The sequence below is a fragment of the Sander lucioperca genome, chromosome 6 (assembly GCF_008315115.2).
Source record: "Sander lucioperca isolate FBNREF2018 chromosome 6, SLUC_FBN_1.2, whole genome shotgun sequence".
In the NCBI taxonomy this organism is placed as follows: domain Eukaryota; kingdom Metazoa; phylum Chordata; class Actinopteri; order Perciformes; family Percidae; genus Sander; species Sander lucioperca.
This window is the reverse complement of record NC_050178.1, coordinates 29,448,995-29,463,863: the sequence shown is the minus strand read 5'-3', so window position 1 is coordinate 29,463,863 and position 14,869 is coordinate 29,448,995. Positions and strand designations below refer to the sequence as shown.

Genomic DNA, 14,869 nt, shown 5'->3' with positions numbered 1-14,869 from the left:
CCCTTTGAATTTCAGATTCTGTGGTAATAATGTTTTGGTCACTTCATGGTCAAACTACGAGTTACTTTACTAACATCTGACTCACTTCTGCAGGTGTGGGGGTTTTCAGTCTTACTTATTAAATTAAACTTGTAGGTTTTTTATGAAATTGTCTCACGCAGTCAGCAAGTAAAGTAATTTACTTGCTGACTGCGTGAGACCTCACAGCGGCCTCAGTACAGAAGAAATTGTCAGACGAGGAGTCCACGAAGACACCAGAGATTGCAGAAGTTCCCTCCATTCAGATTGATCTGAAACAATTACATGTTTACAAGTCAACCAGCTGTCCCAGACATATCAACGGACTTCAGGCAAAGTCACCTGATGTAGACAACTGACCTTTTTATACAGCATTTTGGGCAGTGTTAAGACACATGTACACACACACACTTACATCCTGTTTCTTACATGTAAAAATGGCTTTGAAATTATTATTTATATATTTTTTAATTCAATCTCCTACTGCATGGGCGTACGCAGGGTTTAAGAAATACAGAGGTCCAAAGACTAAGCGTACTGGGGGGGGTTCGAAGAAAAAAAGTGCATTTTAAAACATTTGGAGAGCAAAAAATGGATTAACAACTTTAAAACCATGTCAGTGGGCAGGAGCATAATTGATCTGTCATACAGTAACACATGAAAATCAGTTTAAATGTTGCAATTATTTAGTAAAGTGGAAGAGACTATACATGTTGCAATACCTGTGTCATTGATCATTGATCATCAGGCCTCTCAGGTCATCAGGCAGAGGTCTTCAAGCTGTTCCCAGAATCAGATCCAGGTCTGGTGTCTTCACTTACTGTGGTACTGCTCTTTGGAAAAAGCTGCGTTTGGACATCACTGTGTCAACATTAAAAAAAAAACACAAAACTTTAATATTCTTTCAAGCTTTTGGTTAATTACAGTGTGTGTGTGTGTGTGTGTGTGTGTGTGTGTGTGTGTGTGTGTGTGATGCTTGTACTGTATTCTATTTTTTGTTCTTCATGCTATGCTTATATTTTGTCTTTGAATGTAAAAGGTGCTTTATATATAAAATTGCCATTGATCATATTACCTTAGAACAGGGTTGGGTACTGAAACCCCGTTCCACTATGGATCCGGTTCCTACGCAAACGGTAGTATTCGGACCGGATTAGAACGCAAATTTCGGTTCCTCATTTCAGTTCTGACTGAAATATTTTCCCTCCGTCGCTCCGGACAGTGGCAGATTTTTTTTTTCTTTCTCCCTTTTCTGCCGATTGGCGCACATGCCCGCTCGCGGTGTGAAGCGCGTGTCTGCGCTATTCTCGGACATGCACTCTACAATCACTGCTGATAGATGGCTTTTTGTACACGCTCTGAAACGGACGTTAAAATATCACACTTTCTCTGTAGTCTATTGTTAGCTAGCTACCGTTAATGTAGGCTATTTTTAAAATGCCATATTTTCCCTCTGGGCTCACCAAAACAGACGTAAAGGCATATCAACCATTCACTGCACGTGATCGCTAGTAAACATATTACACTTGCTCTGCTAGTCTATCGTTCAGGACAAGACCCTGTAGCCTGGTGGTGGGGGAGTCTGCCCTTTCTAACTCCTCCCTGTGTGTCCAGGCCTCTTGGACACCATCTGAGAGGTTTCTCCTGTGCAGGACATGCCATAAGTCAGGAGAGGTGTAGTATCTCACCAGAGAAGGCAAATATGGTCATTTTTCTGCAAAAGAACTGCTAAAGTTTGAAGCTGGTTGACATACCAACTCAGCAACATTTATTTTGTTACTTGTTAATAGTGTAACTGTTATTTGTTAAATTATTGTAGTTGTGCGTTAGGTGACTTAGGTTTACTTATTATATATTTAAGTACTTTAAAACGTTAATATATTGTTAAATTTAAATAATTTTCAACTCCATAAAAGAGCCTTTCTTTGATGTCATTTTTCAGTTTTTCAAGAATCAGTTTAGGAATCGGAATCGTTTTAAAAGTACCGGTTCGGCATCGGAATCGTAAAAATTCAAACGGTACCCAACCCTACCTTAGAACAGAGCCAGACACTATTTAGTTTTTATAGTTTTATACATATCATAATGTGCCTATCTCAGCTTTGACCTGTCACTTCTCAGAGAGAAGAGCCTCCTCTATAAGTGTGCTGGGCCTAATTTGTGCTTATAACATGATGCATTATATTACAACATAAACACCCATCTACATACATGAGATAGTGAATCTTACTAAACTCTCAGAACTAGAAAGCAAAGTGAAAGTGTGTGGGACCTGTAAATGATCTGGATCCCACAGTGTGATTACATAGTGAGGTCACATGTATCTGGTTTCCTGATTATAAGTGATTATAGGACAGACATTACAAGACTAAACTTAAAACAATATCTAATAAAATATTTACAATAAAAATTTACTTTTTCCTTACCTAGATTGGTTTCCTGGGTCTTGTGATCCTGCAGTAAGGAAAACAAGTTAAGAAGTAAATCCCAACTGACTTGATCTTACTCTGGTGTAAATACCAACACAATGATTAATGACTGAAGATAAAACAACCTCAACGACTCTAAACATGACATACATATATAAATAATGTGTTGTGTTGTCTGCTCATCATCAATATGTTGATACAATATTTTATTAAACTTACCATTTTCATACTTGATTTGACGCCTAATTTCAAGAATAGAATCAACAACAAGATATGCTGCAGAAAAAATCGTTCCAATCAATGCAAAAATTGAAACAATCAATGCAACAATCCATCTAACACTGGGATACCCTGAAACAGAAGATAGAAAGTTAATGTAAGATTCAGAATGGAACACAGATCATATACAGCAGATTGAACATCTCAGTCTACACAAAGAGAACAACTGAAGGAGCATTCTCCTGAAACCTGAAATCTAAAACTCTTTGCAGATAAAACCAGCCGTAGGATGAATGTCACCAGGAACAGAGATGTTAGCTCTGATCTTCTGGACAGTTTCCTCCTGCTCGGATACACAGCTGAGAGTTGGTTCTGGTTTTAGTCTCAGTAGTGAAGAAGAGGAGGAGGAGGAGGGTGATGTTTATATCTGACGTCTGTGAAATGTGTTCTCTAAACCCTGAGCCGAGGCTCACAGGTACAAGTCAATGATTGACTCTGGGTTAACTCTTGTTTTTATGACTGTTGTTGTTACAGCTGATTAGCTTTATTAAAAGAAAATATTAACCATCCAGCTAAACATACAGCTTAGCTAAGTTATTTATGTATAGGTTAATGTTTCATTAGCAGTAGAAATACAGTTTTGAGGTAAACAACTCAAGTATTTGCATTATATACTACTTTATACTTGTACCTCACTACATTTCAGAGGATTTTTTTACTGCACTACATTTATCAGACGTATTTAATAATTAGTTACTTTGATCTTACATACAAAACATATGATCAGCTTATAAAATGTAATACTTGTTTGTTCTTTTGCTACTTTAAGTACATTTTACTGATACGTCTATACTTTTACTGAAGTAGTCATTTTGAATGCAGGACTTTTACTTGGTGGTTTTGATACTTTCACTCAAATAAAGAATCAGAGTACTTCTTTCAGCTCTGACTACAGCTCAGTAACATCAGGATTAAAATCATTATGGTTGTTCTGAAGTTCCACACTAACATGTGTAGGCTAAAACAGTATGGGAGATGTTTTAGTATGTCTGACATCTTGATGATCTGAGTATGAAACCAATAGTACGTGAATTGCATACTATTTCTGGTGAAATATTACAGAATGATGCAAACACTGGACACTACGCCTGCATAAGTATCCCACAATGCAATGCGGTAGTAACGACAACGTTCCCAGACAAACTGACAGAAACCAATCAATAATGCTCTAAATTACATTTCTACATATTTAAATGACTGCTGGTCTAGTTATTTACCCTTTTCAGTTATTTCAGAGTTATCTGGCGATGCCGCTAGAGCTGAGGTCGGCAGGGGTTACCATGGTTACGACGTTGAAAATTACACTAACAAACGATAGTTTAGATGTTGAGTATGTGGTGCAGAATGTGTGATTTCAGACGTAAGCTGAGTGTTTGTTGGTGGGGGGGTCAGCTCTGCAGTTATTGGGGCTCAATGGGAACAGAGAGATACAGTTTGGATTTATGCAGCAGGAGTCTCTGGAAGCTCCAACTCTTGAAGCTAAATATACGTTTAACTCATTTATAAAAAGCTTGATGATCGTGATTTATGGTCCTGCGGAGGCTCCACGCAGACCTTTCACCGTAGCCAACATAAGTGACCTGAAGTTTATAATTGTGTGCTGGTGTGTCTCTTTAAGAGAGAGAGAGAGAGAGAGAGAGAGAGAGAGAGAGAGAGAGAGAGAGAGAGAGAGAGAGAGAGAGAGTGATGGTGAATATCTTCTGAGCGAGTAGCGACTCTATAGTCATAGTGAGAGAAACAAAGTGTCTCCTCTGTTCTTTCTGACCACGGTGGGAAATCTGGAGCAGGAAAAGTTAACCCTCTCCATGATTTCATGTTGTTTATGGAGAAGGAGAACCAGGAAATGAGTCGGGGAGAAATGCAACGCTACCAAGCCACTGCGGTGCGTCCCACGCAACTTCTAAGCAAATCCCGCCCTACAAACCAGCCCGATTGGTTGCCCTAGAGTAGTTAAGGTTAGGATAGCCGACTGGTCAGGGGATTAGGGGTGGAACGGTACACAGAAGTCACGGTTCGGTTCATACCTCGGTTCAGACATCACGGTTCGGTTCAATACAATGGAGGGAAAAGCATATCAAAATTTTTTTTTATTGTGCATGTCACAGGCTGTACCACCTAGTGTCATACAGTCTCTCCCCTGAGCTAGCTGCAACAGCCTTTAGTGTGTAAAGTAAGATGTTAACAGTAAACAAAGAGTACCCCACATCATCTCCAGAATCCATCTGTAACTTGTAAACAAAATAAGACAATCAGCTATAAAACTGGAAATACAGCATATCTTATTTATGAAAGTGCAAATTACATATATAAACAATAATAACAACAACAAATATGTGGACGGGATGGCATGTTGTAACGAGGTTCGAGCACATGCAGCAAATACTTGAAGCCCTATTTGTATTTGTATTTAAAGGCTGGTTAAGCACTGTAGGGAGGAGACGTTGGATAGTTTTCTTTGTCTCGTTCCAGCGATTGGTACGGCTGGGTGATGGCGTCGGATATGCGTTAGCATGTTAGATGTATTTCCACTTACATACCCAACAACTGCCGAACAACGCCGACACACAGTCCTCGTCTTATTCACCTCTCTCTCGCCTGTACTACTGTAACTGACCCGAAGACCGAAGTTTTCGAGGCTGGGAAGGCACCAGGTGGGAGGGCATGACACGGGAGGCTCCAGGCTTCATCCATACAGTCTCAAAGTTTTCCCAAACTTGCGATCTTAAAGAGGCCGGCAGGTCCTCTAACTCTTGTGGGTCGCCACCACTCGCCATACTCGTCCTTTAGTGCTGCTATCTCTGACTCACTCACTGGACCGTCGACCTGCAAAAAACTGCATGTAGGCGGAGCTCGGCTAGCTTCAGAGCTAAAGCGGGGCTACAGATTAGCTGTCCCTAGAACCCGCGTATCTAACAGTAGTTCCGCATTACATTTGTTCCGCATTACATTAATTAATTTGCATGCAAGTTTTATTTATTTTTATACCGTGTATTCTCCGTGTAAATTCATGTACCGAACCAAGACGCCCGTACCGTTTTGGTTCAATACGAATACATGTACCGTTCCACCCCTACAGGGGATAGGACCTGAACAAATCGGGTTCCGTTACCTTGCATGGACGTCTGCCCAATAGTAGCGTGTGAATGCTATTGAAGGGCAGGTCTTGCCTAGAAGTTGTTGTTGTCCGGCGTAGTGTCCGTGCCTCCACGTACGTAGCCATGGTGTAGATATATGCAGAAGCATGTGTGTATGTATTGTTTCATACCTAATTTTTTTTATTTAAGTCCACTTAGGCTGATCTATATTTGGAGTTAACTGGCGCTAACTGGAGCTAACCGCTAATCGAGCCTTCAGTCAATGTTCTCTCCGTGCCGTACCCATTAACTGGAACGTTATTTATGCACTCATGCCCGAATAAAACCCTGTTATTTTATTAAGTTTGCTGTTTTAAACTACAATCCAGCGTTGTTTGAATGACAGAAATCTGTTCAAATTAGATCTTAATGAGTGCAACACGGACATGTATAGTAGAAAACAGCGTGACGTTATTAGGATCCCCAAAACACGGATTAAAACACTTTAAAAAATGAACAATGATCCATAACAACCAAAATGAACAACAATTAACTTTGGATAGCCTTAGTGTAATATGATTTAACAGGAGTTAGGAGGTGCACACAGCAAGGGTTGAGATTTATAATAACATGTAACTTTATGTATTAATATTAGTATGGGTTTAAGGTTAAGTTGTTAATACATTTCACCCTTTGGGTAACGTTAATCAGGTCATTTAACTGCTGAACCATACATTTTTGACAAACTAACCAGATTTAGCTGACAGCACAGCTACACTTCATCTGTATCATCTTCTATCTGGTTTGTTTAATATGTAAAAAAGTTATTTCTTTCTAAATTATCTTGTCATGTTGTCATTTTTTTCAATAAATAGTTCATAAGCCTTTGTTTGACAAGTTTTTTGCTGAACCCAGCCGTCACATCCCGCGCCACCCACCACCACAACTAAATTCTCAACCTGTGGGAAACACTGCTCTGACCTACATTTTAATAATTTTTTAGAGAAACAGGTCAGGTCTGAGATCTTGAGGCAGTTTGCATACAGGCCTCACAGAGGGCTGGAGGATGCTACAGTTACTCTGCTTAACTGGCTTTTAAGACACCTGGATGGTAAAGGGACTTATGCAAGACTTTTATTTGTGGATTTTACCTCCTCTTTTTACATGATCCAACCCCATGTTTTTAACCAGAAAGGCCTTTGAATTAAGCAGTGTTGTAATGTAACAAAGTACAAATACTTTGCTACTGTACTTAAGTAGAATTTTCACGTATCTGTACTTTACTTTGTTATTTATATTTCCAGAAACTTTTACTTTCACTCCACTACATTTCCTAAATAAAATGTATACTTTTACTCCACTACATTTCCCATAAGCACCTTAATTACTCGTTACTACAAAACAAAATCAGAAGAAATTTGTTACAATGGAAAAGCAGGTTTGGCGAATCATTGCTCTTAAATTGCCAAGATAATGCACCCTCCATTCCAGTTGGTGACCTAACGCCTGTTTGTTGCGTAACATAATAACTGATAGTGTTATGGGAGCACCTGGTGCAGGCTCTGCCGCCATGGTAACAGACGCTAAACACCCCAACGACAGTGGTGAAGATAACGGTACAAAATCAAAGTTTTTTTGTTTGTTTTACTTTTACTTCTAATACTAAGTACATTTAATATCAGAAAATTACTTTTGATGCTTAAATACAGTAAATATCAGATACTTTGAGACTTTTACTCAAGTAATATTCTAAAAGGAGACAGATAGTTAGGGTCTATGTAGTCTATAGCCCCGACCTTCCACTTCTGGGATTCCGCCGTATGTCCTTTGTTTTCCGACCAGATTTCCGTTACCTAATGCTTCTTCTTTGTGTTGGAATTCTAAACTCCGGTGGATTTATGAGGACTAGGGTTAACTACTCCTCAGATCTCTGCAGGGTAAATCTGAGTTTTCTGTTGTCTGACAAAACAACTTTTGAACGTAGACATTCCACCAAAACAAGTTCCCTCCCGAGGCTATTTGCAGCAGCACCGGGGCTCCGTGCAGCGCTTAGCCGCCCAAGACGGTTGTGATTGGTTTAAAGAAATGCCAATAAACCAGAGGTTGTTTTTCTCTTATCCCGTAATGCCGTGTGGACTAGCCAGACCCTCCTCCGCAGCGTTGTGGAGGAAGGTCTGGCAAAGCGAGACTAGGGTCAAAGGTATTTTGTCCGACCGACAGTGTTCCTCCACAGGTTCCCCACAAGGGTGTGTGTTGTCAACTTTGTTATTCATTCTTCTCACAGATATGTGTCAGAGCAAATATGACAACAGAACCATTATCAAGTATGCAGATGACTCTGTTTTGTTAGTCTGCTTCGTGACGACGAGACCAGCCACGGTCCACTCATTAATGAATTTGTGTGCTGGTGTGAGGAGTCTCCAGGTTAACATATCTAAAACTAAAGATATGCTCATTGATTTTAGAAGAAAAATCACATGAACGAAGACACTTTAACGGTCAGACCATTGAGTACGTTGAATGCTATAAATATCTTGGGACCATCATTAACGCAAAATTGAACTTTGAAGCCAACTGTGAAGCTGTGTGCAAAAAGGGTCAACAGTGCTTCCATTGTTTAAGGAAACTCATATTTTAATATTGATCGAACCATAATGACCATGTTTTATCAGGCTTTTACTGAGTCAAGGTGGGTGTCCATTAGGCCTCCACGATTCGGGAAAAATATGAATCACGACTTTTTAGCCTAGAATTGATATCACAATTCTCTGCCACGATTTTTTCTCACGAAGTGTAATGTTTATTGCACACATGAACCATGACAAAACAAAACAAATTGGCAGTACCAAACAGATTTTTTTTGGCACCTACAGCACATTGCGCATCACCACAAACCTGTAAACAGAGGTTTCAATAAATAAAGAAAATACAGTACATACTGGCCATTACAGTACAGTACAGTAAGCTAATACAGTACATACTGGCCATTTAAGTTCAGTAGGCTACCAAAAATAGTGACATATAACACATTGAACTAAATATGGCCCTATACCGGCTCTATCTTAACTCATTGAACATGTCTTTACATAATTAAACATGTCAATCAACATGCTGCAGCTACAGCTTCAGTCTCTAGAGAAATGTCAGTTTGTCAATTGCCAATTTAAGTACAGTATCAAAAACAGAATGATTTGATGATTATCAAAATAAAGCCCGAAAATGCCCATAAAATAATCGAAAAAAAAAAAAAAAAAATCAAAGTCATTTAAAAATTAATTGTGAACAGGGGTGAATCGAGATCGTGATTTCATAACGATTTATCGTGCAGCCCTAGTGTCCATATCCGCGTTGTTTTCACAGATGGGATCGCCCCGCTTCCCAGCATTGCTCGTTAGTGAGCTTGCCATCAGTTTCTCTTCTGACCACTGACAAGCAAAGAAACCAATCTACACCCTCCTACAACAGCGATGGCTGCAGCTGATTGGACGAACACTTCACATGGGGCTGACTGCTCCCGAATTTCAAAACCGACCATACTGGCGGCTCGTTTGGAATACGATCTCATACTTTACCAAAATAGTTCACCGAAACGTGTTTCTGAAAACATTTAAGCGAGAAATAGGCTTCATTTCAGATCGACAAAGGTCAGCTTAAATGATTTTTGTCAGCTTTGGAGTGACAGCGAGCCGAGCCGGCCACTCCTCATTGGCATAAAGTTGGTTGGATTCAACTTCATGCAAATGAGGAGAGGGCGACCGACGCCCCGCTTCTCCAAAGTCCCCGCAACGCTACCAGAATGCATTGCATGGCGCTCCCATAGAAATGAATGGGAAGCGGGAAAAAGACGCTGACAATGGAGACACACCATCAGTCTTGTCGTTTTCCTTGGTGTCATGGTTTGGTGAGAGGAATCCTTAAACCAGATAGTGAAATGGTCCAGTCAGCTGATTGGGAAGCCACAACTTAACCCAGCATCCCTGTACACCACAGTTACAGAGGATAGCTACACCTATCTTAAATGATGACTCCCAGCCTTTGTACAGTGATTTTAAGCTTCTTCCCTCCAGACAGAGGTTTTTAATCCCACGGTGCAGAACAAAGCGGTACAAAAGTAGCTTTGTTCCTGCTGCTATCAATGAGCTGAACAAGAGGTAGTGATATTTGCACAAATATGATAGAAGCATTTTAATTGGATTGTAAACGTGCCTTTATTTTTATCTCTCTCTCTCTCTCTCTCTCTCTCTCTCTCTCTCTCTCTCTCTCTCTCTCTCTCTCTCTCTCTCTCGTCCTAATTGGTGGAACCTTGAGTATTTCTATTTGTATTAGATTAGAGTAGTAGTAGAGAACTTGTGTCAGTTCTTGGTGTGTTTTTGTAGTTGTGGGTCATGATGGATGTCATACTCTTGCTGCAGAACAAATCTACCTACGGGTACAAATAAAGTAACCTGAAAAATGATCAGTAAAGAGTTACATCACATACTTGTTGATGTAGAGATCAGTGACGGCATCAAAATCAGGACTCACCTGAGGTTATCTCTGGTCCTTCACCTAAAAGAAAAAAAACAAAATATGTTATGTGCTTGTGAAATATCATTCATCATCTTGACAGAGGCAACACTGAGAAAAACACCTGAACTTTGTTTCCTGTTGAGTGAACAGAATTTGGTTTTCACCATCTAAATGTGATCGGAGAAAAATAAGTCAGTCTCAGATTTAACAGTGTAGTTCGAATGCAGTTTAAAGATCTGTCCAGCACTTTATGTGAAGCTTAATGTGATCTTTATCTTTGAGAGACAGTAGCTCAGTCTGTGGGGACTTGGCGTTGGAGGGTCGCTGGTTCAAGTCCCTGTATGGACCAAGTACAGAGTGTGGACTGGTATCTCGAGAGGAGCCAGTTCACCTCCTAAACAAGGCACCGGACCCCTAACTGCTTGGGGTACATGTCCATGGGCAACTCCTTTGCTCTGACATTTCCTCTCCATTAATTCATGTCTATAGGTCCTGGGGGGTTTTACAGGGAGCTTTTTTCAACTGCAATTCCGCTAACATTCGCCAAAGTTGATTAGAGTCCCCAGCGAGCAAGAAGTAGTCTAGAAGACGTCTAAAAGACGTCATTCTTAGACGTCCAGAAGACCTCTTCACAGGAGCCAGAATGAAAGTTTTTTTGACGTCTTTTCTGGACGTTGTTTAGACGTAAATTAAAGACGTGCTAAAGACGTCATTCTTAGACATCCAAAAGACGTCTTTTCTGGACGTTGTTTAGACGTAAATTAAAGACGTGCTAAGACGTAGTTGTTAGACATCCAGATGACGTCCTCACAGGAGCCAGAATGAAACTTTTTTTGACGTCTTTTCTGGACGTTGTTTAGACGTAAATTAAAGACGTTCTACGGACGTAGTTGTTAGACATCCAGAAGACGTCCTCACAGGAGCCAGAATGAAACTTTTTTTGACATCTTTTCTGGACGTTGTTTAGATGTCAAAAACGTGCTAAATATGTCTTTTTTAGACTGCCAGAATAAAAGTTGTATTAGATGCGTTTTCTGTAGAAATGTCAAAGATGACTTCTAAGGCTTCTATTAACATGGAAATCCCATCTGGACATATTTGCAAGGATCAAAATAAAAATAAAAAATGTTTACTTCAAACAATGGCGTTGAGTGAGTTAGTTCTCACTGAGAAAAACCCAGTTACTCATTGTTAATGGTTGTCGTGTCATGAAACTGCAGACAGACCATAGACCTAAATATTTGAAAGAATATGGATTATATTGATTATTCAATTGAATAATTTTTTAGTTTATATACTAGTCTTGCATTTTTGTATCTTATCAATATAATTGTAATAAACTGCTTACCATTTTTCTGTAAACAAACTGATCACTTCAAGAAATCAACTATTTAAATTTCAAAATATATTTTTATTAGTAATATTTAGAAAAACTTAAAACCAGAACAGCAGTTTAAATTAAACCAACAACACACTAATACTTAAAACAAGAACAGCAAGTATAAATTAACACAATAACATAATAAAACTTAAAAGTCAGAACAGTAAAGTAAAATAAAGTGCTATAAAATTTTGTAATATTAGCACAGTATATTTATTTATTTATAACCACCACCCCCTACTCTCCCAGGGGCATGTTTAGGTGGTCCGATGCCGCCGACTTTATTTGGGCCTCTGTGGCAGCTGCGTCCCATTTCATGACAGCAGCTACAATCAAAGCAAAAAATCCTATGTAAAATAAATCAATTCAAACGCCACTGTTGTGGTTTAGCTTGCAGCATAGATACAGATTATGTTTAGATGAAAATTTGAGTAACAAATCAATTAAATGAAATAGATCACAAATTAAGTAAAATTACATCAAGCCTGATATAAGCATTCCACACACTTTTTTTTTAAATTACCATAATATAAAATCTTACCTTTTATTGCTGAAAACAATTTCTTGTCTTCGAGCCCAATTTTATCTTTTTTTCCCTTCCCTTTCAAATTAAACAGTGTCATTAGGTTGTTGGTGAAGAGCCTAATCCAATCCAAGACAAAAATAATATGCAATTATTCCACCACATGCAGAATTGTCTTCAAATTAAAAAACAAAAAAAAAACAGTGATTTTGCATTGGCATTATGCACAGCCACACTATTTTTACCTTCATCAAATCGCCTGAAAAGACACTATACAATATAACCATACAGATCTCTACATACATTACACCTCTTAGCTGAGAAGGACATAGGGCTTCATAAATTAGCCAGCGTTAGCCTTAGGCTGGCTACACAAATTGGCTGCGTCGCATGAGCCTGGCGTTTCTGTTGTGTGGCGGCTGCATTGCATTTTCTCTGTCTTTGCACACCAGAAACGCTGCGCTGCTAGCCTTGTCTGTACACACACGTTTTCAATTGATTTACTACAGTAGTACACTTCATGTTAAACAAGACAACTTTGGAAGTATTGACTTTTATTCAAGTAAAAAAGTATTGAATTTTTTTATTACATTTATATCTGCATTTATGTCAAAACCTAGAGACTTTCAAACAACATGTTATCGCGTGAAAAATGAGCGTCGGTTCTATTTCTAGTATGCATGCGTTTTCGGCGCGGCATTCTGGGATTGGAGCCAGGCAAAGCCACGGTGCCACTGCAAATTAGCCTTGGGAAGAAATTTCTTTTGGTGTAACATACATGTTCAAAAGTTGTTTTAGTCGTACAACAGAAAACTCAGATTGGACAGATAGTCTAGATAGCTGTATGGATTTACCCTGCAGAGATCTGAGGAGCAATTTACATAAATCGACAGAGTTTAAAGTTGTATTAATTTAATTATTAATTTTAAAGAAAGATAACAGAAATTTGGCCAAGAAGAGTGAAATCTGGTGGAATTTCCTCTCATGCCCTCTTTTGTCCGTGAGCCCATGTCTGTCTCTCCTTCTCCCTCTCTTAATCCTCCTGTTATTGTTGTTGGAAACCAGAAATAGGGCTTTTTTTTATTCAACGTAGGGAATAAAACAGGGAAGTAAACCGCTGCATTTTATTTTAATGACCATCCGTTTAAATAAAAGTGCATATGTCATCTCTAAGGTGGCTTTGACTTACAAATGTAGCCATTTTCATAAAATATATAATATACAGTTTATCTTTTAGCACTATTTAGCTAAAAAACACCAAGATATAAAAACTATCCATATTGCCAAACCCTAGTGCACAGTCCTACTCTTTACTTAAACCAACAACTAAACCAAACTACCAAATGAAAACAGATTGCGGATCTGTTAAGTTAATAAGTAAATAAATAAATACCTGTCCATCACTTTGTGCGTGCAGTCCTTTACATCTTTCCCACCCACTCTTGCCAGCTGACAAACCTATAATTAAAAAAAACACATTCAAATATATTAATGGTAAAAAATTGAGAACATTTGGGTCCAGTTGTTTGCTGCCCTAAAAACACAACATGTAAACCATACAAAAATCATATGTATAATCATGAAATAATTGAAATATTTTAACTCAAATATAACATTTTTTTCCAAAACATTTTATCAGCAGGTAAATACAAAAAGCTGAAAGAATTTGCTGGATCGATATTGAAATGTATCAATATATAAGATCTCTGCTTTATTACTCTCTTGCATATATTTTCTGGCATAAAATGCGACTGCAGGGTGTGTCTCCTTACAACAAAATTAGCACGCATAATCTTTTGGAACCATATCACCCTGACTGACTTGCAGCTTGGCAAAACAAAAACTCCTGCTGTTCGGATGTTGCCATTTCTGATATATTAACATTTCAACATTTTAATTAAAAGAAATACACTACAGTTGATCAGAAATACAAATTTTATTATGATAAGCAAAACTTAAGTTACCTAAGACATCACCTACCACTGCAGATGTGTAGTGTACTGAAGTGAAAAGTGGAAATAAGTAGGGATGCACGATATTGGATTTGGCCGATATTCGATATGCCGATATTTTCAAACTGATTTTGTCCGATGCCGATATCGATATTTTTCCCCTGATATATTTACACTTTAATTTTACTGAAGAGAAAGTCGCTCTCCTGTAGCTACCTTTACCATATTACACTCATGTGTTGTAGATAAGGCAAAACACAAGACAAACAAAACACATTTAATTCTACCATGTAGATTTTACAAATCTCCACTGAAAAAAATGGTACATTATTTCACTTAGAGAATAAATGATATGCCAGTGCCACATTTACATTTTTAAGTTCAGACTTCAGTACTTATGAGTAAAATAAATAAAAATTTCAAATAAAAAAATGACATCTTTTACTTGAACGTCTACCAATCCTCCACCACACACCATAATCATATCGGCTGATATATATCGGCAGAAATAATCATATCGATGTTGTGCCGATACCGATGTTGTGCCGATAATATCGTGCATCCCTAGAAATAACACCTGTTTTCCGGTTAGAACGTTCTGTGTTCCGCATAGCCCCCTATTGGCATTAGTCAAGTCAAGTTAGTGCTGGGCGGTTTGACCAAAAATTTATATCACTTTTTTTTTTTTTATAATGATGACGGTT

General features: G+C 38.5%; 4 protein-coding genes and 1 long non-coding RNA gene across 6 annotated transcripts in view; 2 read left to right on the top strand and 3 right to left on the bottom strand.

Moving 5' to 3' along the window:
• LOC116063564 (metabotropic glutamate receptor 7-like) overlaps positions 1-14,869 on the top strand; it is a 480,756-nt gene that overhangs the window by 119,392 nt on the left and 346,495 nt on the right. The gene's annotated exons all lie outside the window — the stretch shown is intronic.
• Positions 1-14,869, top strand: part of LOC116034688 — a 678,603-nt gene that overhangs the window by 486,268 nt on the left and 177,466 nt on the right. The gene's annotated exons all lie outside the window — the stretch shown is intronic.
• Positions 1-14,869, bottom strand: part of LOC116065136 (myosin light chain kinase, smooth muscle-like) — a 766,302-nt gene that overhangs the window by 639,934 nt on the left and 111,499 nt on the right. The gene's annotated exons all lie outside the window — the stretch shown is intronic.
• On the bottom strand, positions 817-3,222 carry LOC118495317. The gene is made up of 3 exons (XR_004897691.1): positions 2,667-3,222; positions 2,445-2,472; positions 817-879 (listed from the first exon to the last, which is right to left on the bottom strand). It is a non-coding gene; the product is annotated as an uncharacterized LOC118495317 (long non-coding RNA).
• Positions 10,054-14,869, bottom strand: part of LOC116062311 (butyrophilin subfamily 1 member A1-like) — a 33,075-nt gene continuing 28,259 nt past the window's right edge. Inside the window, exons 5-6 of the mRNA XM_036002430.1 lie at positions 10,325-10,348; positions 10,054-10,223 (exon numbers count right to left, since the gene is read on the bottom strand). Of these exons, the coding sequence (XP_035858323.1) occupies positions 10,153-10,223; positions 10,325-10,348 (95 nt within the window). The 3' untranslated portion in view covers positions 10,054-10,152. The remainder of the gene's footprint in view (positions 10,224-10,324; positions 10,349-14,869) is intronic.